Source organism: Peromyscus leucopus, chromosome 12 (assembly GCF_004664715.2).
Source record: "Peromyscus leucopus breed LL Stock chromosome 12, UCI_PerLeu_2.1, whole genome shotgun sequence".
Lineage (NCBI taxonomy): Eukaryota > Metazoa > Chordata > Mammalia > Rodentia > Cricetidae > Peromyscus > Peromyscus leucopus.
In genome coordinates, this window is record NC_051073.1 from 77,858,284 (window position 1) to 77,882,903 (window position 24,620).

Genomic DNA, 24,620 nt, shown 5'->3' on the forward strand with positions numbered 1-24,620 from the left:
ACTATAAGCCAGTGTGTTGCAAACGATCTTTATTTTCCAGCCAGCCGACAGTTTGGACTTAAGGCTTTCTCCCCTTCTTCCGCAGCGACTGTCCTTCTCCAGAGAAAGCAACAAACCTGCCCCCAGCTTCATCCTAGGTGTGGAAACAGGATATTATTTTCAGAAACTTCTCAAAGTTGACAATAATTGCTTTATTCTATGGACTCGTGTCTCCTATCTACTTTCCCTACTCCATTATTCATAATAAATGCCTCTGGAGGGCTGGAGAGATGCTCAGTGGTTAAAAGTGTGGGTGTTGCTCTTTCAGAGGACCCAGATTCAGTTCCTAGCCTCCATGCTGGGCAGCTCACAATTGCCTGTAACTCCAACTCCGAGGGATTGGACTCCCACACGGAGCACATCTTCACACACATACACATCAAAGGTCTGGATTTTATGGCATTGAGAAATCCACAAATCTCAGCTGTGACTTTCAGACTTACTGCAAACCTCCCCTCAACTTTGTGGAGGGCGATGTCTTGATAGCCACTTTCAGCTGGAGTTATTGTCAAGGTGAAAAGGCATTTCCTACATCTCCCTTCCAAGCACTCCAGCTCCACTACACACCACAGCAGTGTTCTGGTGGCGCCCCCTTGTGCCCATGTGGAGGGAAGGGAACTTGTGGCTCCTTGCTGTCATCCTGCACTCAGAAGGCTCACACCACTTATTAGCCCAGGAAATCATCAAAATTCAAAACTCTAGGTACAGTTTCTATTGAACATCTATTATAAATTGAACCATGATAGTTTGAGGACCTTTTACATAATAATCATTTTGTATTTTAAATTTTTTATGTGTATGGGTGTTCTGTCTACATATATCTGTGTGAAATGTGCATGCAGTGCTCATAGAGGCCAGGAGAGGGCACAAGATTCCCCCTAGGACAAAGTTACAGATGGTTTAAAAGAGCTACCATGTGGTGTTGGGAACTGAGTCCAGGTCCTGTGTGTCAGCGCCCTCTCCAGCCCCACAACAATCATTTTCAACGTTAAAAGGTCTAACACTGCAAGAGAAAAATCACCTTCCACTTCACCAACCCAAAGTTATTTCCAGTCACTTTGCTGTACATGTGTTTACTTAATCCCCCAATCTCAGAGTTTCTAACATAATCCCCTCACTTCCAGGGCAATGATACCTAAACTGCAGCTTCCTCTCTGCACACAGCTCTGTTTTGTTTGTTTCCTGGAAGTCTGGATTATTGTATATTTTTATATTATATTTTAAAAAGCTCTTTACATACAGGCCAACCACCCACAGAAAACACTACCAAGCACTACTCTTTCACAAGCAGCAAAGTGTGTTTCTTCAGCATTGCAAAAAAGCACAGCAGGATTTTCCCTCATCACGTTTTAACCAATTAATCCAGTGTTGATATGATGACAAGCATGGAGGGCAGCGCACATGTGAACTGCAGAATGCAGTCCTCTGCCACACGGCCTCCTGTGCTCTGATTTCCCTCCTCTGTCCATCTGATCACAGCAGACTGACCAGTTTCGGGTTTGAAGTGTGTATTTCAAGCTGGGGCTAGCAGTTTCTTGCTCTCTAGCCCACATTGGCCTTTTAATCTGATCATATAAACTTTTAATCTGCCTCAGCCTCGTAAGTGCTCGAGTTACAGGTGTGAACCACCACTGGCTCCAGCTGTTTCTACTTGCTTTATTTGGTAAGGTACAGCCCAAAGTATATTCCCCAGAAAGGCTTCTCAAAGATGTCTTTTGTGAGGTCAATGTGTCAGAAAATACTTTTGTTCTGAACCTGGTGTCTCAATGGTAGGTCAGCTAGTGGACCACTCTGGTGTAGAGCTGCCATGTCACAGACTTGGCTAAAAAACCACATTAATTTGTGAGCATTCTGGAGATGCAAAGTGGAGACCAAGGTGTCTGCAGGCTCTCTGGATTGAATATGGCCCTTCTCTGTCTGTGCCTGGCCTTTCCTCTATGTGCACATTTCCTTTTTCCAGGACATAGGTCTGACTGGATTAGGGCCCCATTTTCCCTTAATTATACCCTGTCAAAAGCCCTGTGTCCAAACAGTCACACTGTGAAGACAACACTCAGCCCAGAAAGAGTTGGGTATAGAATTTCCAGCTGGAAATTTTTCCCCTTGGAATTTTGTTTTGCTTTGCTGGAAGAGTCATTTTAAGTAGCCCGGGCTAGTTTCAAATTCACAATCCTGCTGTAGCCTCCTGTGTGCTCGAGTTATAGCTGTGCTACCATGCTTGGCTTCCTGTGAAAATGTTTTTAAATAAAACGTGTTCTTTGCCAAGTTTATACATGTATTAACACATACAGACTGATCTCACCCCCACCTTATCTGCCTCCTGTACACGCCACAGCCCCTCTTCCCTACAATCTTTCTATTCTTGTACGATTGTTCTTTTTGTTACTGACTGGATTTAACCAGGATGTCTGTATGCACATGGGTTTGGAGCTATCTACTGGAACCTGGTGGGCTCAGCAGCGGCTGTACAATTGAATACAAATCTCTCTCTCTCTCTCTCCCTCCCTCTCCAGAACCTATCAATAGTCAATAATTCAGTTATAAGGGGAAGGAACCATGAGCTTTTTCCTCAGGACTTTTCAGAACTTAAAAAAATTTTTAGACTCATTTGTGTGTTTTGCCTATGTATATGTATATGTACTGAGTATGTGTCTGGTACCTGTAGAGAAGAAGGTGTCAGGTCCCCTGGAACTGGAGTTAGGGGTGGTTGTGAACCACCATGAGGGTGCTGGGAACTAAACCCAGGTCCTCTGCAAGAGCAGCACATGCTTCTAACCACTGAGCCATCTTTCCAGTCCCCTTATTAGAGAACAGATTTTTGGAGACACTGTTCTACTATCTAACTTACTGTGCATGCATCCAAAGACGATGTCTCTAACCTATGGTACGACCTCTGACCTTTCTAGATCTTTCCCTGCTCAGTCTAGAGCTGTTTTCATTCATTATCTGAAAGCAGTAGGTCCCGTCTGATCTGCAAACTAACGGCCTTCCATCTAGAGAACTTACTTTCACGATTTCTTTTCCCTTCCTCCTTCTCTTCCTTCCTTTCATTCATTCACTCGGTTATTTCTGCAATGAAGTCTCCTCTGTTGCCCAGGCTGCTCTTGCATTCCTAAGCTCAAGTCATCCAGTGCTTCAGTCTCCTGAGCACGGGGACTACAGGTACATACTGCCATGCCCGGCTTTGCACATCTGCACTACCTGGACAGACCCTTTCATTTCATGTCGCCTCTCTGCTAGGGACAGATAGCAGGCCACACTGACCAAGCACTCGAGCACCCAGCTTTACCCCAACTCAGACACACAAGTTTTCTGTACCTTTACTGGGAGGGAACATTCTTCGGAACCCTGCTGTTTAGCATCATTATTTAGGTCTTCACAGCAGAAAGCAAGCCTGGCTGCCACTGTCTGGAGTCCAGCAGCAGCCAATTGGCAATCACAACAGACAAGACACAAACATGCAGTCCTTTACTATGTGCTGCGATAGAGGTCCTGGCTACTGACTTCCCATGAGGCCTTTCTCCTGGAGTGGGGGAGGCTGAAGCCCAATGGTGTGGGAAAGGTTCTATGGTTCAAAGTGCACTATGATAGGTATTCTATCTTTACCCCTTGTTTCCAAAGGTGCTTTCTGAGAGTTCTGGAATCTACACCAAATTGCCTCTTGGCTTTCCCCAGGCCCAGCTTAGAATGTCGCTGTCTATGGTCAATATAAAAGCAGGTACCGGTTGTCCTTCTGTTAAAGACTTGCTGAAGTTGCCTCCTTTTCCAAATTTATTATTCCATTGCCTTTCATCAAACTTTAGTGGCTTCCACAATACAGTAAAGCTATTCTTCAATCTCACATGCTTAAATAGTTATGGTGAAACAGGTCCTGCTGTGCCTGCAGCCTCACTCTCCTTCTAAAAATCACACTGGAGTGTCAGCACAATGAAAGCCTAACTGCATCTGATGAAGGACGCAGGAGGGTTCTGTGGAGGTACAAGAGGCCTACTGACATCTATTCCCTTGAGCCTAGAAAACTTACAACACTGTCAGCTTAAGGCCACAAGAGGTGTCAACCTGAGATGTGCAGAGAGCACCCTAGTCTTTGTCTCTGGCCATCCCAGATGCTAGAGAGAAAGAGTTCAGTAGCCAAGAGCGTCTGTCAAAGGTCCAGCAGCTCCTCCTACGTAGGCTCACAGCACAGCTGATCTCCGCGCTACTGAAGCCCCTCAAGGGAGATATATATATATCCATTATATATATAAAGACAGATCTCATTTAGCAAAGTCTGGCTATGAGCTCCTGGATCCTCTTGCTTCAACCTCCAACTGCTGAGATTACAGGTATGCACCATGACCAGCTAAGGGTGATCCTTTGAGAAAGGAACCGGAAAAGCCTAGGGTTTAATGTGGGTATCCTGGAAACACATGTCACACTTGGGTAATTGTATTCCAGACACAACTGCTGTGTAGAATGCAATCTGCAACAGAACGAACCACTTAAAACTAATGCCCAACACCTTGGAGTAAGTTCCCATATGGTAATGCCTCCTGCTTCTAAGGCAGCCTTGCCCCACCCCCAAACCCGTGACAGGAACATGCTGGTCAGAGGCCTGCTGTCCTGATATCTTTGTGAAGGTCATTTTCTCAACGGGGTGACATTGACACCACGTGTGGTCGGGGATCTGGCTCTGTACCCATGCATCTGGACAGACACAATCACAGCATCAGGCTCGCTAGTATATATACTCCAGCAATGAGATGTTACTTACGATGTACACAGAGGCTCTGTGAGCTAGTATCATGCTAGTCACCACTGTAAGGCAGTGCCAGACCTGTAGAAGTCTGAACCTCCATGACAGTATTCATGCTAACTGTCAATGTCTTGATGATTTTGGTCGATTTGATTTCTTGCAAGCACATGCACCTATACCCAGGCATCATGTCCAGCGATGGAGCCAGCTGGGCCTGTTCGCAGTACTCATTTCTGCAGGACTCTTAGCCCTACTGTCCCTACCTTACAGCCACGCCACTTACTCAGGAGTCACTGTGCAGAAATGACAAACTCTAGTTCTAGGTTAGAGAGATGGCTCAGCGGTTAAGAGCACTGGCTGCTCTTCCAGAGGTCCTGAGTTCGGTTCCCAGCCTCTACATGGTGGCTCACAACCATCCATAATGAGATCTGGCGCCCTTTTCTGGCCTGCAGGCATACACGCAAACAGAACACTATATACATAATAAATAAATCTTAAAAAAAAAAAAGTCTAGGTTAGAAAGAACCAGAGTTAAGCAAGGGTACAGTTCAGCATGTGAGGCTCTGGGTTCAATTTCCTGGCCTCTGGGTTGCCAGGCCTTAGCCAGCAGACCTGCAATGGATCTACAGAGTTCGCAGCCGTTAAGAACAGCAGGGCCACAAGAAGGGGTTAAATGTGACAGAAGCACCCTATTCGGAATGGCAAAAACACTCGTCATTACTAGTAAGTAAAACTGACCAACAAATTAAACTCACCTCTTCAACCTTTTTGACCAATGGACGTGAATTTCTGATGAAAGTGATCTTACCAAGCTTAAATTCGTAATTAGGAATCCCTCTGTGAAGATGTCAGACAAGGAGGAAGGTTAGTTAGCTCCAAGAAGGACTAAGACTTGCTTCTGACCATCAAGAGGAAGGTAGGGAGAGACAGCAAGTGCCTTCTTGGTAGTTCTCTGGGATACTCTGCTCTGCTCTCTGCACCCGCTAGAGGAACCACCAAGTACAAGCACGGCTTGTGAGACAGAGACTGCGCTCTGGGCTCAGCCTCAGACTTCTCTGAAAGTGCTCCACTGAAACCCATCCCCAGTGTTCTCTTTCTGGTCACACAGATAGTAGACAGCGAACACATCCCTATCCCTGACCTGGTAGCCACCAGAAGAGGGTTTACCATGAGTCCCTAGACCAACACCATCACGCTTTACCACTGTCAGAGGACAAGCAAGGGCTTGAGCCTACCCAGTAACTTGCTGGTCTGTTTCCAGCACTGAAATGGGGCTCTCCTGTGTCGTGAGCTTTGGCACAAAGGTCTGTGTCAGACCTTTCAGGCAAAATGGCAACCCTCAGCAGGGACACACACATACAGACCTACCTCTTAATGTCTCCAGGCTTGATGGGGGAGGGACTGGGCTCAACCCCTTTCTTCTTTCCATCCAGTCGATTCCCAGAACCAGAGAAGGCCTAGACAAGAAAGTTAAGAGGTGCATGCTAAAACTCAAGAGTGAGCAATGTGTGCATTCTACTCAGAGACCCCAGAATAGGTGGCAGAGCCCAGATCCCCCTGAGTGCTGCCAGCCAAGATATCTCTACCAGCCCCTCCAAGAACTGCAGGGAGCCCAAAGGAGCCCTAGGAAACAGGTAGCAGCTGTGATGGCAGGCCTCTGTTGCAAACACCTGCCAGGCCCCTCCTCCCCACATGTCTGGTCATACCCCCTCCACTCTACCCAGAACCTCAGCCTGCACACGAGCCACTTCTCTTCACCAGGGAGCCTGGCTGGCAAACATGCAGCAAACTTTCAAATGGTGCAGGCAAATAAAAGCAGGATGTTCTCAGAGGTCAAAGCACACGTGCTAACAACTGCTGAACCCAAAGGAAGGGCTGTGTGTATCTATTATACTAATTGGACTTTTGGCAGACACACACCCCGCTCCCCATACCTAGAGACCATGCCCAAGTCCTATGTTAGGTGTACGTTTTGAAAGGACCAAGAGAAATTGGAAGCCTTTCCGAGTTGCCAAGGTTCCAGGAGAAAGCACATATTGAAAGGTTTGGTAATTGAGTAAGTGACCTATTTGTCTGCTCATATGGGTACCCAGAGCTCATGTCCTGCTAATGTTCACAAAGCATCATTGAGGACAGTTCCTGGCATCAGGATGCAGAGAGATCCACATCGCCTGGTACTCACACGGAAGCCCACTTCTCCAGCATAGCCACTGTGGTCAGCTTCTCCCTCCTGACAGGAAGACAGAAAAACAGGAGGTGAGCTCTCAGAGTGGATGGTCAGTTTCCCCCAGAGCTCCCCAATCTCCATCAGCTAGAACACTGTCCTCCTAGGAGGCAAGCCTAAAAAGCAAGGACTGTGCTAGCTAGTCCCTTCAGAGTCCACTCACAAAGAAACACAGGAAGGGGCCAGCAAGTTAGTTGGCTCACCAGGTAAAAATGCTTGCCACCAAGCCTGAAGACCTGAGTTCAATCCGTGGTATCCACGTGGCGGAGGGAGAGCCAACTCCAAAGGTTGTCCTCTGACCTCCACACACATGCCATGGCACATGTGCCCCTAGCCCCCCATACAACATATTTAAATGTAATGAAAACACGCAAAAAGAAGCATGGGTATAAATATCACACACATGGTTAAGAAAGAGGACTCAAGGAAACCACTTACTATTGACTCCTCATGCTGTACTGGTCTTTCTGGTTCTTTGTAGCCCAAGGGAGCATCAAAATCCACCTGTGATTTGAAAATAAAAGGTGAAATTCTGAGACATGGCCACACTCAGCCTCCTTAACTAATTCAGACAACAGTAGCTTGAGAGTTCGAAGAAATAGCACTAAATGTGCGTTCTGCCCAGTTTTTCTAACAGCAGCACTTTATACAGTTCAGCATCACTACAAGAACACCAACATTATAGACACACTGCTGTTACTGGAAGGTGTGTGTGTGGTTAGTTAAATATAGCTATCACCATGGTGGTCCTGTGTATCTATCACCACAGGAAGATACTAAATAGAACTACAATAATACACATGTTCCTGGCAACCAGTCATTTGTCTTCCACTTCTAAAGTCTGACACCTTAGAGTGTCACATAAATGAAAAGAGACGGTGTAACTCTTCTCAGTAGTCAGCGGACAACTCCCATTCCCTAGGGACTACTAGGTGAGTGGCCTCCTCCTACACTCTTGACAGCATCTTCCCCTCTTCCCCTCTGTGACACCCTCCTGGGGTCCTGACCTCCCTAAAATCTGAAAAGGTCACTCACATTCATGTCACATTCAATAATGGACACAGCCTTGTCAGGTTTGGTCTCCATCACCCGCAGTTCATAGATCTGCAGAAAGAACAGAAAGTTTGTTGCTGTGGCTCACGGCCTGGCTTCACATCACCATGCCTTCCGGCGCTGACAATGCTGCTGCAGGGTTCGATCGAAGGGTACTGGACCCTACATGTGGGTTTGATTCCACCAGCTAGTTAGTATCATATTGCAAAAGATTACCCCTGACCTAGAAATTCACATCTAGTAATTTATTCTAAGACAAGAATTAGCTAAGTGTTTAAGGAGACAAATGTAAGAATGCTCACACCAGTAATGCTAAGTCTATCCTCCCAAAATGCTATCAGTAGACAAATGAATTGTATTGCTTAAATAGGAAGGAAGGGAGGGAGGGAGGGAGGGAGAGAGGGAGAGAGGGAGGGAGGGAGGGAGGGAGGGAGGGAGGAAGGAAGGAAGGAAGGAAGGAAGGAAGGAAGGAAAAGAGGGAGAGGGAGAGAGAGAAGAGAAAGGCAGGTGTGGTGGTGCATGCCTTTAATTCCAGCACTCAGAGGCAGAAGAAAGTGGATCTTTGTGAGTTCAAGAACACTTTGATCTACAAAGTTCTAGGACAACCACAGCTATTTACACAGAGAAACCAAACCTAATCTCAAAAAACCAGAGAGAAGGGGGAGGGGAGGGGAAAGCAGAGGAGAGGAGAGGAAACTGGACTAAGGCTATATAAAGCTCCATTGTTTCACATAGACCTAGAGTGTAGATGAACATGCATCTGCCACAGTGAACAGGTCTCACAGTACACCCCTCAGGGGTTGGTTCTCTCCTCCTACTGTGTGATCACCAGGCTCCTGGAATCAGCTTCTTTACCTGCATCCCTCAGCCCTGCAGCTTGGCTGCAGTATGTGCAAGGCCCTAGGTTCAACCCCCAGCTCTGCAGCTTGGCTGAAGGGCACGTGTACAGTATGTGCAAGGCCCTAGGTTCAATCCCCAGCCCTGCAAAGCAAATGAATAAAATTAAATGACGGGGGCTGAAGAGGGGGCTTACTGGGTAAAACAGTGGCTGATAATCTGAGTTTGGATCCACAGAACCCACATAAAAGCTGGATACAGTGGCACAAATATCTGTAATCCAGACATGCCCCTACCAGGAAAATGGCTAGTACACAGGCCAGCTAGTGTGGCCTAGGCAGCAGTGAGCAAGGAGACCCTGTATCAACAAGGTAGAGGTCAAGGACCAGTACCCACTAACACATGAGATGGTCCTCTCACACACATGCACACATGCACACTCTCACGCATACACATTAAAAATAATTAATAAAATGATAGTAAGAAAATAAAGGAAAGAAAACAAGATTTTTTTATTAAAGTGAGCATTTAAATTTCATTTCAAATCTATGTATGTGCTATGTAATATATAACCTACCCTTCCTTATTGTGCAAAAGCTTTATTAATAATTTGAATATCACCATTAAAAAATCATTATCACCTTATTATGAACAACACTGTGCTGCTTATAGATTACAAAAGCTTTTTTTTTTTTTTTTTTTGGTTTTCCGAGACAGGGTTTCTCTGTGTAGCTTTGCGCCTTTCCTGGGACTCACTTGGTAGCCCAGGCTGGCCTCAAATTCACAGAGATCCGCCTGGCTCTGCCTCCCGAGTGCTGGGATTAAAGGTGTGCGCCACCACCGCCCAGCTACAAAAGCTTATTTTAAAAGGTATTACCTAAAATAATCTGACAAAGCTAAAGATAAGAACATTTATTAAGTTCATACCCTCAAAATATTAGGATCTAAAATGAATAGAAACAGGAAGTAAGAATTCTCAGTATTAGTTGACTTGAACACATAAGATACAAGGGAACCACCAGAGATGCAGCTGGATCCCCACACTGACACCATGTGAGGAACTGGCTGACCAGGTTCCCGAGCACAGTTGTGGGGACCTGTCTGAGGGGACTAGGAGTTTGGCACTGGTCTCAGAGAAGGCCAAGCTATGCCAGGCTGGGGTTGGTCCCAGCTAACTCCACAGCTATCACTTTGTAGAGGCGCCACACTGTCACGCTCTGTTGCTACAGACGGCAAGACTTATGTTATACTTTCCATCAACAACTCTGTGGATGGTGGGGAAGTGATGCCTGCTTGAGCTTTGTGACAGCTCACCTGTCATTTCACCTACTAAGTTGTCTTGAATAAGAGACCTACGGGAAGCAGAGAACCGTGGATGAATGTAAGCAGTATTCAGATTCAACAGACCCAAGTCAGGAAGCGGCTAAGGGAAGATCCATGTAAGAAAACGTATGCTCCCGTGAGAAGAGACCCCAAGAGGCACTATCCTCAAGCAGCTGAATTCTACTTCCAAGGACACAGCAGCACGTTTTCCCACAGCAGGCTCTGCTCCTCAAGGGGCTGCCCGCTTTCAAGAGGGTGTAACAAGGAGGGGACACAGTTAGCGTGGTTTGGGTTACTCCCAACATGGCAAAGGCCTGGCTTAGATAAAAGGATGGTGGGGGGAGAGGGAAGGAACTTGCTTTGTGGTCTACATCAACCTTGAGCCCACAACCCTGCTGCCTCCCAGAGGGTTAGAATATCAGCACGACCACCATATGCTCAGCTAGCAAAGGCTTTAAAGAAACGGATTAAAAATATTTCTATTTTATGAATGTTTTGCTTGTATATATGTATATATTTGCACCAGATGCCTGTCTGGTGCCCAAGGGCCAGAAGAGAGTGTCAGATCCCCTGAAACCAGAGGTACAGGCAGTTGTGACCCTCTATGCGGGTGCTGGGAATTGAACTGAGTTCTCTGCAAAAGCAACACGTGCTCTTAATCACCGAGCCATCTCTCCAGCCCATTAATAGATGTTTTTAAAAGCAGCAGTATGATGAGTATGTGTAAATATTAAGCCTCTTTGCCTATAAATGTCATCAATCTTAACAGTTTCTGAACGTAGATCACCTTTCTCATTGCTTTGACAAAGCACCTGACGAAAATGACCAAGGAAACCAGGTCTGTTCTGGCTCACAGTTCCAGCAGGAGCTCAAGGCAGCTGGTCACACTGCATCCAGTCAGAAATGAGACCGGTGGTCAGCTCGCACTGTTTTTATTCAGTCTAGGACCCCAACCCATGGAACAGTGCCACCTTAATTAGAGTGGGTCTTCCCATCTCAACCTTATCTACAAAAGCCTTCCTGCGGACATGCTCAAAGACTTGTTCCATGGTGTCGCTTAATCCCATTAAGGAGTAATCAAAATTAACCACCATAGTGGGCTAGGGAGATAGCCCAGTGATTTACTTTATATAAACACACACACACACACACACACACACACACACACACACCTTTAAAAAAATTAACCATCACACTGAGTGAATTAGGGCTCTAAATGTGAACCCAGGGGGGAAAAAAATTAAAAAATAGGCAGCAATTCAGTGATAAAAATCAATTTTAGAAAGAAGCCTCATTCAATACCAGAGTGGACAATGATGATGGACTCAAACATTCTCTTGTGAAGAGAGTGTGAGTCTCGTGAAACCTGCTGTCTCCTAGATGGTAAGATTACTAGCAAGTACTACCAGGCTCAGCCAACAAAGGCTTTTTTAACAAATTAAAGAAAAAGGGAAAGAAATATTTGTTTCTATTTTAAGTTTCTGAATGTTTTGCCTGCATGTCTGTATATTCACCATTGCATTCCTGGTGCCCACCAAGACAACAAGTTCCCAGACTCAAGTGGCCCCTCCCTGAGAGTAGCTGCCTGTAAATTGTACAGTGAACTCTGCTGTGGAACAATCTTCATACACTGTAAATATGTATTACTCTTATTTGTTAATAAAGAACTGACTGGCCTATAACTGTGCAGGAGAGATTGGGTGGGAGAGTTAGACTAGGAGAATTCTGGGAAGAAGAAGGGCAGAGTCAGAAGAGTCGCCAGGAGACACAGAGGGAGCAAGACATGCTAGAGGACAGGTAAAGCCACAAGCCACGTGACAACATATAGATGAATAGAAATGGGTTAATTTAAGTTGTAAGAGCTAGTTAGTAGCAAGCCTGAGCTATTGAACAAGCATTTATAATTAAGTTTCTGTGTTGGTTATTTGGGAACTGTCAGTCAGGAAAGGAAAGTCCACCTACAGAACCCCACTGATGCAGCTTCCATGAGCCACACCCCAGCTCACCCATACTCCTGTAACTCACCCCAATAAACTCTTTGGATCACCAAAACAGACTTAGATGGAATTATCTCTCTGGTCTGTGGTTTCCCTCTCTCTGGGATAAACAGGCACAGTAACATAGCATTCTTTTAGGGGTAAGGTAGCCAGGCTCACCTACCTTCTCATTGTAGTTGATAGCAATCACATCTCCAGTGGTCAGACAGGCAAAGTTTCTCAATGCATTTTCTAATCTGCATACATGCTGTCAAGGCAACATGACAAGATGTATACCTTCAATTGAACCACCAAGTGTCTGTGGGAGGTTGCTGAGCTCTAGGGTATCCGACACCCTCTTTTAGTCTTCACATGCAATACCCACACATATACATAATTAAAAAGTATAATAGGGGCTGGAGAGATGGCTCAGTGGTTAAGCTTGTATACTACTCCTTCAGAGGACCAAAGTGTGGTTCCCAGCACACACATCCAATGGTTCACAGTCACATATAACCCAAGCTCCAGGGTAGGACCTAATGCCCTTTTCTGGCCTCCTGGAGTACCTGCATGCACATGTACATCCATCCACACAGACACACCCAAAGAAAAAGTTTTCAATCTTTAGAAAGCCCCTGAAAACAATCTCCTAAGTCTGCATTGTAATATGGGAAAACTCAAGATCCTAAAAGGTTACAGAAAAGACAAGACCCCTCCTGCACTGACAGCGAAACATCTGTAGGTCATTCTGAAGGGCAAATTAAGCAGCTCTTCCAACAGATGTCCCCTGCCTGCAGGACAAGTCATTTCTGCTACAGTCTATACTGTGGAGATGAGTATCCAACATGTCCTTTTGTCTAGGACTCAGCCAGCAGGGGCTCACAAAGACTATCCTGTCTAGGACCTGTTCAGCAAATGTGTCTCTGACAAGGCTCCCTGACATCCAGGAATGGACCCTTGGCACAACAGCCTGTTTCTACAGTGAGTGGAGAGTTAACAGGGAGGAAGGGAAGCAAGAGCAGATGTGGTGGTAATCTAATTGTACAGAATTATTATTTTGATTGTATGTTAATAAATAAAGTTGTCTGGGGGTCAGAGCTATTAGAGCCATAGCAAGAGTGTGGCGGTGGTGGCACACGCCTTTAATCCCATAGATATCTGTGTGTTCAGGGTCAGAGCCATTAGAGCCATAGCAAGAGTGTGGCGGTGGTGGCACACGCCTTTAATCCCATAAGATCTCTGTGTGTTCAGGGATACAGTCAGCATTGGAGACATATACCTTTAAGACCTAGGGGGCTGTACATTCAGACAGTGACGAGGCAGTCATGTGTTTGGGTTTATAACCAATGAGAAGGCAGAACAACATACTATAAAAAACGAACCGACAGGAAGTAGGTCTCTTTTCGCGAAGCTGGGACACCGCAGGAGGAAGGGTGAGATTTTAGCTCTGAGCTCTGACCTCTCGGCTTTCTCTTTTACATTGTTTCTGTGTTTCTTATTTAATAAGATGGTTGGTTACATCTACAAGCAGATTCTGTCTGTATGTTTGTTTTTACATGTCCACGTTGCTGTTCAAGATTTTTGTTTTGTTTTTCTTTAGACAAAATCTTGCTATACACACCTGACACAAAGTATGTCCCTAATTCACACTGGTCACACTTATAAATACACATATCCAGTTTAAGATGAGGTGCACATTAAAAAAAAAATCTTAATAAAAACATAAAACGTTTGCTTCCTGCTTGCTAAAACAGAGAAAATGTACTCAGTCCACCTTTATCGTCTTCAAGTGAATGGGTCCTAACTGAGCGCAGAGTGGACTTGATTACCTAGTTCATGATGAACCTGGGTCAAGGGCTCCACAGAGCTGACGGTTGAAGGCAGACTTTGGAGTCTATCAAGTTTCGCTGTCAGTGCAGGAGGGGTCTTGTCTTTTCTGTAACCTTTTAGGGTCTTGAGCTTTCCCATGTTATAACGCAGACTTAGGAGATTGTTTTCAGGGGCTTTCTAAAGACTGAAAACGTTTTCTTTGGGTGTGTCTGTGTGGATGGATGTACATGTGCATGCAGGTACTCCAGGAGGCCAGGAAAGGGCATCAGGTCCCCTGGAGCTTGGGTTCTATGTGGCTGTGAACCACTCGATGAGCTGCTCTGCCATCCCACAGCATATACTGTGGCTCTTGGTCTCTGTTCTAGGCAGCCACAAAACTAAAAGAAGGTTCTCCTTGAAGTCTATGAAGTGCCTGCAAGTCAGGACCAAGGGGATGTGCTAGCAAAGCTGTCACTATCAATCACAACCAGAAACAAGTGTGTGGTTCCACATGCTGTGCAGTGACAGCCGGGAACCCTCCTGTACAGAGGAACTAACTCTATGTCAGAAGGATACACTGCTTTAGGGTTGGTGATATCCAGGAAGTCCGGGCTCTGAGGCTGGAACTTGGAGTAGGTAGCCACCTGAAGGTTGACACTCTCCACCTGAACCAGGCCCCCCTCTTCCAACAGCAAATTCTGCATCATCTAAAAAGAACAAATTTGCATGAAACTCCTGAAAATTAAGAAGCCTCCACAGCTAACATCTGGCAGTCAGTACACTGAGCAGGTCAAAGTCTTACTTGGGGGAAAGAGCCCAGGATGAAGACTTGGAACAAGCAATTTAATTATGATATGAGGCCACGGAAGAAAAATCCAGTGAGGGACAAACATGGAAAGCAGACCAAGTAAGGGATTCATACAGTTTCCAGCCTCCTGTATACAGCATTCCCTAGGATGCTCAACTTCCCAGCTCCAAAGCTGTCCCACAAGCAGCATTCAAGGCCCCGAAGCAATCAGGACCACACTTAGGATAGAATGACCACGCAAGGAAAGGCTGGTCACGGAAGGCCCAGATATCTGCTACAGAGGGTCATAAGAACACTAATAGACGCGCACTGACTAACTACCCAGTAAGGCTGCTAATGACTGAGGATGGGGACAGAAAGACATGAACAAAGGCCACGAGACTCTGGCATGTGGGAACCAGGGCACTGCAGTACCACCAAGTCAGAGGTGGGGAGGCGTGTTCAGGGGAGAGGGATGTGCAGGACCCAGAATGGATTTTTGCTCATTTTAAATCTTTCTGAATATAAGTTGGATACATAGATGGATGAGTAGAAAGAACTGCAAAGCGAATTTCCGTTGGCCTTCCCTAATACCTCAACAGTAATTAAGACATGGCTACCTCCTTTTATCTTTAGGGGTCCCAATGCTGGCCCCTCCCATGAAAGGCTAACTGAAGCAAGTCTTTGAGAATATTCCAAAGGAAGAAGCAGGGGCAGAGGGCTATGGTGCAAGTAAGGAGGCATTGGTCTGGAGAATGGGGTGTACTGAGGAGCAGCCCCAGGACGAGACTGCAGAGGCGCCAGCACACTGTACTAAAGGGCTGGGAATAACAGAAATGGAGGGCAGCCACTCCTCCAAATGCCACAGGCAGCCACAACAGGTTGGTAAGGCAGCTGGCTTTGACAAGTGAGGGCTCTGTGACCCTAAGTACAGGTGTCCTAAGGGTCAGAGCCAGCCTGCATCAGGTCAAAGCAATATAAAGTGGTCATTTAGGAAGAAGGCAATTGTGACAGGAGGCTCTGGAACACACAGAACAAGAGGGTACTTGCAGCTTCCCCAGACAGAAAGAAGCAGGACAGAGCCACAGACAGCACGACACAGGGAAAAGGGTCAGGCCAAGCCCTGGGGAACAAACAAACTTCTGAAAAGGACCTGAGATGTCACTCTCTGCCTGGTCCATGAGTGGGCAGTTTGGTGCAGATGGCATGGCAGGTCCTGGCCTGGTGGCACCCCAATGCTGGCAGGCAAACTAAGATAAGTATGGTTAACAGGTGAGGGCCCAGCAGCTAGGAGACAGGCTAGCATTTCTTGCAGCCTGGTTCTCCCTGAAACTTGGCTGCTGCAGGTAAGATAAAGTCCACTGACAACCCACTCACATACCTTGTCACCTGAGCTAGAGGCTGGGAAATAGTAGGCAAATGCCTGCCCATGCCATGAACTGGAAGGTCAGCTCACAAGGGGAAAACAGCCCTGTACCCTACAGGCTTCCTAGGTGCCACGTGGCATCTCAGAGAAAGGAATTCAGATAGCTGCCTGGGCTAAAGCTGTCAAAGAATCTGGACAAGCAGCCACCCACGTGGCAAGGCTGAGACTTTTTTAACGGGAGGCTCCTCAGAGCCCATGCTGTCGCCACCTCCCACTTCATCTCAGTAGCTGAGCCCAGGGCCCCTGCAGGAAGGGAGGACACTGCCTTGTGCACAGCAGACACAAGGGCAGGAGTGAGGAGCAGGTCAGGTCTAGGCTTTAGCAAGAAGTCCCACAGTAAGTCCGGGCACGAGCACACACAGCACAGAAAAGGCCTGAAAGCAGTTCCAAGTGCAAGCAGGGCTCCTGCTGGGGAGAACACGGCCACAACTCATCAAGCGCCCCGGGGCCCGGCTGGAAAAGAAATGACCTTTAGAATCCCATGTCACTGTGAAAAAGAGAAGCTGGCCCTCTGAAATGTGTGGGTCACTGTGATGGAACAAGCAGGGGTGGAGGACAGCAGACAAACCATTTCTGTGTCCTCAGCCCCATCCACAGCCTACCCAGGGGCTTTCAGGTCACCTGACACCATGAAGGCACAAGGATCAGGACACAGGCTTCCCTGGGAAGGCTTCCCAAACCTGAGCTTGTCAAGTGGACAGAGGACAGAAGGGACGGACAGAGGGAAGAAAGGGACTCGCACAATCTCCACAACACCCTACAGAATGCTTGCCACCTCAGGGTCCTCCCCCAGTGCTAGGTAGTTCTGCTAGCCTCTCTGAGGTGCCTGCTCCAGGGAAAGCTCTGTACCTGCTCACGCCCTCCATGAGGTACCCGTCTGCAATGACATCCTTCACGTCAGCTTGGGCTGTGTCTACACAGTTAAGCACAATGTTTAAAGACAGTACAGCACAGTGCTGAAGAGGTCCTCCTCTTACTGGGCCTTTTTCCTTGAAGGAAGGACTCTCGGGCATGCACAACACATGCAAAAGGGGTGTCTCTATTTATGAGGTTCCCAAAGGAAAGACTCTCTACAGACCCTAGCAGCCCAACTCACCCAGTGGGGGAGGTAACAGATGCCTTCATCAGCAACAAACTCCAGTACACCACAGTGTGTCATTCGGTCTGAATTCTTATTGGTCAGTTTAAACAGCATAGGATAGGTAATGTTGAGCCGGCCTAGGAACAAAGAGGTTATAAAACACAATCAGGTATCCCACCCACCACCAGTTCCTGTGAAGGAAACCTTATTCACCCAATTGCCCCATCCAGTGGCCTTGTCCCCTAAACTTCAGTGCCTACCCCCACACCCCTATACTGCCCAGTCAGAAGGGTATCACCATCTGCAAGAACAGACCATGTGGCCTTAGAGGAGCTTGGTGACTTAAATCATGCAGCACCAGCACAGACACGACTTTCTAAAACCATGGTTCATAAAAGAAGCACGTTCATTTATTCATCAATAATTTAAGTGCCAACCATGTGCCATACAAAAATCTCTTCCTTTAAAGGTTTTGATTTAGATAGGCAAGACTGTGAACTGATATGCACCAGCAGACACTGCAGGAACCCGGGAAGGAAAGGGTGTGAGATTGAGTCAGGAAGGGAGAGGCTAGGATGAGAACGCACGGAACAGAAACGCATATCCAGGCCCAGTGGGGAGCCCTAGCTCACTCAGCAAGGTCACAACATGATATGTGTCCACATTCCAGTGGTCTAAGAGTTAAATTAGGGCTGCACAGAGGGCAGGAGACAGCAAGCAGGGCTGGTGAACACTGACTCCACAGGCACAGGGCAGAGAAAGGATAGCCTGGCCACACGAGGCAGGAAAAGCCTGGGACACTGGGGGAAGGGGCTGAAAGGAGACTGACAGTGTTTGCCATGTCCTGGGCATTTGTTTAATCTTTCCAATAATCAATAAGGTACTGGCATCTCTCCCTTTTTAAATTAATAGGAAAAACCAAGACATGTGGCTAAAGTAACATGCCCCAAATTACCCTGCTCAGGAGTGGTGATGTTGGGATCCAGGACAAGTCTGCTTAAGCCTGGGAACACTGTCACTGAAGTAGACTGCAGCTTGTCAGGCTAAGCACACACACCAGGACTTCCTCCACAGCCCTGGATGGCCTCCAACTCAGAGGCCTGCCTCTACCTACCCAGTGCTGGGATTACAGGTGTATGCCACCACCTCGGGCAAAAAAAGCCCACTTAGCATCGGGAGGTAACGTAGACTCTGGTCTCTCTCTAAATGTTGAATGGATGAAGTGAATCAGGGAAGAGCTTGGGTAGGAAGCTCCAAAGCAACTTGGAAAACAGCCTCACTAAGGTTGCAAGCATAGTGTAACTGAGACAAGTAGCCCAGGGCCAAGGAGCTGGGCTCTGGATCACTAAAACACCCCCAGCTGTGGAAGCTCCATGTTGATCCCTAGACATACTTGGGTGCCCCAGAGCAGGCTCCAGCCAAAGATCCAAGACTGTTGTAGTATCCCTCAGCCACTGACTGATGGAGAGCCTGACTTCAAGCTCCCCAGTCCTCTGTGACACTGACTTCCTCCAGCCAGAGAAATAACCTGCATTTCACAAATCAGGACTCCCTTGGCCTTAATTGGTTAAAAAGGGTTTCTTCCATCACGTTCCAATCATGTTTGAGCACAGTGGCACATACCCAAAACCCAGACACTCACAAAGTCAAGGCAGGAAGATTTTAAGTTCAAGGTCTGCCTAGTTAATCTAGGTGAGACCCAGTCTCAAAGAAGAAAACCTTTTAAAGGCTCAGGGTATAACTCAGTGAATAAGCACTCACCTAGCTTGCCTGATCCCCAGTACAGCCAAAGCAAATGAAAAAAAAAAAAAAGGTCTGAACATTGATCTAATCTGGTCTGAAGCCCACTGATCCAGGTCCCAAGTACCTTCCAGGACACTGTTCTAAGGGACATACCTGGGCTCCTTGGTCAGCTCACTCCAAAAAGCAAGACCAAGGACCCAGTCTATTGTGAACCCCACAGCTCCATTCCACCTGCTGCCTAAATAGAAGCCTCCAAGGGACACAGCCCAGCTAGACCTGGCACATAGGTCACCTCCCCACTTGTCACTAGAACCAGTGACAGGTTCCCAATTATCACTGCAGCTCCAATGAACAGACACTGATGGTGTCCCTGCTTGAGATACTGAAAGCCAAAGAAGCTGAGCCAATAGTTGGGCAGGGCAAAGTGCAAAGCCCAAACACAGCAAAGTGGAACCTATTTTCTGCAAGTCACCACTACATCTCATAACCAGTCTCCACAGGATGAATTCAAAGTGGGAACATCAAGTTCCAAAAGCCAAGAGTGCATCCATAATTAAGGCTGTCCATAACCAAGAAAGGAAGCTTGTGGCTCCTCTCACAAGGGGCCTTATCTGGATAGGAAGAAAGTGATAGCTCAACCTCTGGTTTCCTGGGGATGCAACGTCACACTGGAGGTGAGAAACTCAGGCCTGGAGCTCAGGAGAGCTATCTGGAAAGGAGGCAAAAATCTACTTCCTGTGGTCCTCTCGTAAATCAACCATTCTTCCTTTAGGGGACAATCTAGTGAGCCCACACCACAGTATGAACTGCTTAAGCATTATGCACTGCACCTTTGTATCTAGAAAAGCAATCGAGGCAAGCCAGGCAATGGAGTAAGGGGCTGGATGGGAGGGGACAGAGAGAGGAATCCCCTTCTCTGAAGGGTGCTTATAGTGCCCAGCAGTGGAAAGCACAACCACACCTTGCCTCATCTAAGGTACTGTGGCCTTGGTCCTTCTAGCCTAGCACACCCTCCAAAGAAGATTCTAACCACATCCTGACAAAAGTTACCTGGATCTGAGCACAAGGAAGAGCTTATGCTCATTTCTGGCATCCATACTTATATTACTCACATTGTGGAGTCACTTAGGAAATACTTACTGAGCTGATCCAGGGCTGAGGGCGGCATAATTACTGTGAAAAAGAATATTTCAGGAACATTAAATAAATAAAAATAAAAGGGATAGAACAAAGTAAAGGCAAGACGTATATTTTCTGATGCATCTTTTAAAAGCTTTAAACAGTGCTTTTAGGGTAACCAGAATTTCATAATGACTTTTCATTAAGAATCTTTTTTTTTTTGGTTTTTCGAGACAGGGTTTCTCTGTGTAGCTTTGCACCTTTCTTGGAACTCACTCTGTGGAACAGGCTGGCCTCGAACACACAGAGATCCGCCTGCCTCTGCCTCCCAGTGCCGGGATTAAAGGCGTGAGCCACCACCGCCCGGCTCATTAAGAATCTTACGTGAAGTTATTTACTTTTGTACTCTGAATGGCACTGTCTTCAAACAAAATTAGTACCCCCCCCCATGTCCTAGAATGAGTGACATTTACTATAATGCTAGTGTCTGATGCCCACATGCAAACTAAGGGCTGGGAGAGACTGACTACAAGGCTCACTCATGGACTAGGGGGCAGGAAAGGTTACTGTTCAAAGTAAAAACAAGCACATACTCTTCCCTCCTTTCTCCACATCTGACCTGTCATTAGGCCCTGCGAGCATGGACACGGAGAAGCAGCGGTACTGCGTGGAGAAGCGGTTCTGGAAGACCCGGGGAATCGGGTGGTCAAACATGTTGAAGGAGAACTAGAAGGAAGAAAGAAATGCTGTTATTTCCAACAAACACAGGTGCTTAAAAAAGATGAGGACTCACTATGTTCTCCAGGCTGGTTGTGAAGTCCTAAGCTCAAATGATCTCTCTTTTTTTTTCTTTTTTGGTTTTTCGAGACAGGGTAACTCACTCTATAGTCCAGGCTGGCCTTGAACTCACAGAGATCCACCTGCCTCTGCCTCCCAGTGCTGGGATTAAAGGCGTGCGCCACCACCGCCCGACAAGTGATCTTGACTTAGCCTTCCACATAACTAACTGGGACTCCAAGTGCAGACACTGTATCTAGCTCAAAGGTACATGTCTTCAAGCCAAACACTGAACATGTGATAAATGTGGCCAAAGAATGTAATAAACTAAAATCTCATTGGCAAGAGTGTTCTGACTTCCTAGGCAACACAATGAACTTCAAATCCTTTTCCTCTCCCCCGTCTCATCCCTCAGGTCAGGTTTCCACTATCCTTCCCTTCTTTGTGCTATATTCTCAGATCAAGGCTGGGCCTTACATACACCTCACTGAGGTGTATACTGACCACCCACCATCTCCTAACCTGGCGTGCTGTCTGGAGCCCCTTCCCCTCCGCCCTTACCTTAGACTACCACCTCTTTGTTAGGTGCCTCCTATCTGCACGGCTCTGATCTGGGCTCTAAGGAACATCACTTTAGTAATGTTGGGGTACTAAGAAGGCAGACACCACCTCTGCTCCGGGGAATCTCTTGTTAAAGACAAGGAAGATAACAATAAAACACAAATGCCTTGGAGTCTTAAAGACCAGAGGCAGGAATGGAGACAGAGCGCACCTGAGGACGGATATTAACAATGTTCAGGAGGAGATTATCATTAGAGACCTACAGGAAAACAAAATGGCATTCCAGCTGGAGGAAAGGCCGCTGCCCATGCATGCTAGCCCGTGTTTGCCTGTCTTCATCTGGCTTTTTTACTACAATCATTTTCTTTCTTCAGCAAGCCTCCCCTGCCTGGCCATGAGGCAGGGTCAGTGCTTCTCCAGAACGCTCACAGCACAGAACAGACGCGTACACTGTGCTGTAGTCTACTGACCTCCACACGCACAGATGTGCACCCAAGCACACACACTCACCTACCCCCCACCTCTACTGCACACACACATCCCCCACCAATAAATCTTAAAAGATGGTTCTTCCGTATTTTTCTGAGACAGGGTTTCTCTGTGTAGTATGACTCCTGTCCTGGATCTCGGCCTGTAGACCAGGCTGTCCTTGAACTCACAGAGATCCGCCTGGCTCTGTCTCCCAAGTGCTGGGATTAAAGGTGTGCACCACCACCGCCCCGCTTATCTTTTTCTTTAAGCACCAGAACTGTCTGACTCAGTCTTAGGTGCATGGGCCCACAAAACCCCCTTTGAATGAAGAGTGGAGGTGAGCTCATCAAAGTTCCTTCCCTATGCCATCCACCTAGGCCACTGCTTCTCTCTGAAACATAAACAACATCCTTAGAGTACGAGACACCCCTAGCAATATCCCTCCAACTCATTCACCCATGAACACGTCCTTTACTGCTCCTGTCTTCCATGTTTAAAGCTTTGATGCCTAACACATCAAATACTCAGTACTGGTTACATAAATGAACTTAGAAATCTGATTTAACAGTGACACTCAGGGTAAAATCTAATAACCACTTCTTGTTTTTAACAAACAAGTGACATGAAGTCAACACTACATACAGTAGTAATGAAACATCACTGCAGCCAGATGGGTGTGACTTCAAATCTCAGTGTCCCACTTTCGAGATTACTACCTCTTTAAGTTTACATCTCTCGGTTCATAGAATAATAACTACCTATGTTCCCAGGGGACTGCAGGAGTTAAATAAGGGTGTCGTCTACTGTTGTTATCACAACCTCATGAACGCAACGTGACATATGTCCTAAGGCATTATCTCTGCTGCATAAAAGGCCACAGAACTTAGGAAAAGCTTAATGTCCTTCGGATTTTCCTCCCTCGCGCCACTCCCCAGGAACTCCCCAGCTAACTTTGAGTTCATGGAAACCTGTTGCGTGTCGAGCTCTTAAGAGAACTATGGACACAAAGTAGCAGGTTCCTCTCTACTCTCAAGGCCCGAGTCCCGCCAAGAAGCATACGAGTCACGACTCGGACAAGCTAAGAGGAAAAGAGGCGGCTCGTAACTATGGATCCCACTCGGGACAGAAGCGCTCGGGACAGCGGAGCCGGCGGGGCGCAGGCCCGGGTGACTCGGCACCTCGGCCGCCAGATCCAGGCCGTCCCCGCCGAGCGCCGCGGGCAGCACCGGTCTCGTCCCGCTCCCGATCCCCAGCCAGCTTACCATGACTGACGGCACTCGGTGACGCCGCTTCTCTTCGTGAATCTTACAATAGAAGCCCTGAGCTCCCTCTACACGGTCGAGGCCGCCGCTCCAAAACCCAGAACCCGCGAGAGGCTCGCCGGAAGTGACGGAAGGGAGACCACAGGGACAGTACCGCGGCCTGGCGTCGGCAGCGAAAAGCAGAAAGTCACGGAGAGGCCTGGAGTTTGAAAAGTATTCAAAGAATACACGAAAACATTTGATGACTTACTTCACAGGATAGCGATTATTTATAATGTTTGGGTAGCATTCCCTTACGAACAAACTTGGTAGGCTCCATTCTCGCTATTGACTACAATACCCAGAATGCAGGTAGTTTCCGGCCTTGGCTTCAGCCATCATGGACTCGGGCGGAAGTACGCTATATACCAACCCTCTGCCTCGACCAACAGTACCTTGAAAACGTAATTGCCGTCCTCAAACGATATGTAACTGAATTCACTTTATGACTAGGAGTATTTTTTCCCTGAGCATCCCAGGTGAAATGGTAGGCATACCTTCCCGAAGTAAAGATGTCCGCCGAGCGTAGGTGGTTTTGAGTGACTGGAAGTTAGCGTCAAAGGGAGTAACAAGGTTCGCAGCCTGACTCCAGATGACGCTTCTTTGGGGGAGGAGTGGGTAGGGGGCGGGACTTCTCTAGCTGCCAATAGCGGAGCTTTATTGGCTGTCGCCCAGCGGGACCCAATCAGAAAGGAGGAGAAGGCTAAGAACTATTGGCTGCTGGCACGGGCCAATCGGAAGAGCCGGGGTTTGGCGGGAGTCTTGACCACCTCCAGGGCTGCCGGTGTCTCAGCGCCAGCTCTGGGTATTCGGCCGCAGTGGCTATGTTCGTGTCCGATTTCCGCAAGGAGTTCTACGAGCTGGTCCACAGCCAGGTGACTCCCACTCCACGATCCTGGCCCAGACCTTATCCGGGGGAAGGGATGGGGGCGAGTGTCCGTGAGTGGGCAAGCAGGACGGGGTGTCGCCACAGAGTTTGAGGTCCCCGGGCTCACCCCACCTGTCCGCATTTCCTTCAACAGAGGGTCCTTCTCTTTGTGGCCTCGGATGTGGATGCCTTGTGTGCTTGCAAGATCCTTCAGGTGAGCCTTGAGTATCTTAGGAAGTTAGGGCAGGGGCGAGCGGTGAGGCAACAGGGTCGGCCCCGGCAGGAGGTGGGGCGCGGGAGGGGAGGGGCCTGAGGAGCTGGTGACCCAGAGAGGGGCCCAGGGGTCCCCCTCCGAACTGTACCCGGACTAGAGAAGCGTGAACAGTGAGACAAGTAAGTAGTGCTTTGTTTCTGCTTTGTCTTGTTTTTACAATAACCCGAGTGAAAAATGGCTTCACTTCTGAAACCTTTGAACGTGTAAATGACCTCT

At 47.5% G+C, this 24,620-nt stretch overlaps 2 protein-coding genes across 2 annotated transcripts in view; one reads left to right on the forward strand and one right to left on the reverse strand.

Annotated features, from left to right (window-relative positions):
* Positions 1–12: 12 nt before the first annotated feature.
* On the reverse strand, positions 13–23,850 carry Ufd1 (ubiquitin recognition factor in ER associated degradation 1). The gene is made up of 13 exons (XM_028854173.2): positions 23,760–23,850; positions 23,224–23,422; positions 20,746–20,878; positions 20,174–20,206; positions 17,306–17,427; positions 14,573–14,703; positions 12,372–12,444; positions 8,034–8,102; positions 7,437–7,502; positions 6,957–7,004; positions 6,143–6,231; positions 5,530–5,611; positions 13–133 (listed from the first exon to the last, which is right to left on the reverse strand). Exons 2-13 carry the CDS (start codon positions 23,224–23,226, stop codon positions 59–61), a joined length of 924 nt encoding a protein of 307 aa, XP_028710006.1. The 5' UTR covers positions 23,227–23,422; positions 23,760–23,850; the 3' UTR covers positions 13–58.
* Cdc45 (cell division cycle 45) overlaps positions 23,670–24,620 on the forward strand; it is a 37,954-nt gene continuing 37,003 nt past the window's right edge. The window contains exons 1-2 of the mRNA XM_028854172.2: positions 23,670–24,137; positions 24,285–24,344. Coding sequence (XP_028710005.1) covers positions 24,087–24,137; positions 24,285–24,344 — 111 coding nt within the window. The 5' untranslated portion in view covers positions 23,670–24,086. The remainder of the gene's footprint in view (positions 24,138–24,284; positions 24,345–24,620) is intronic.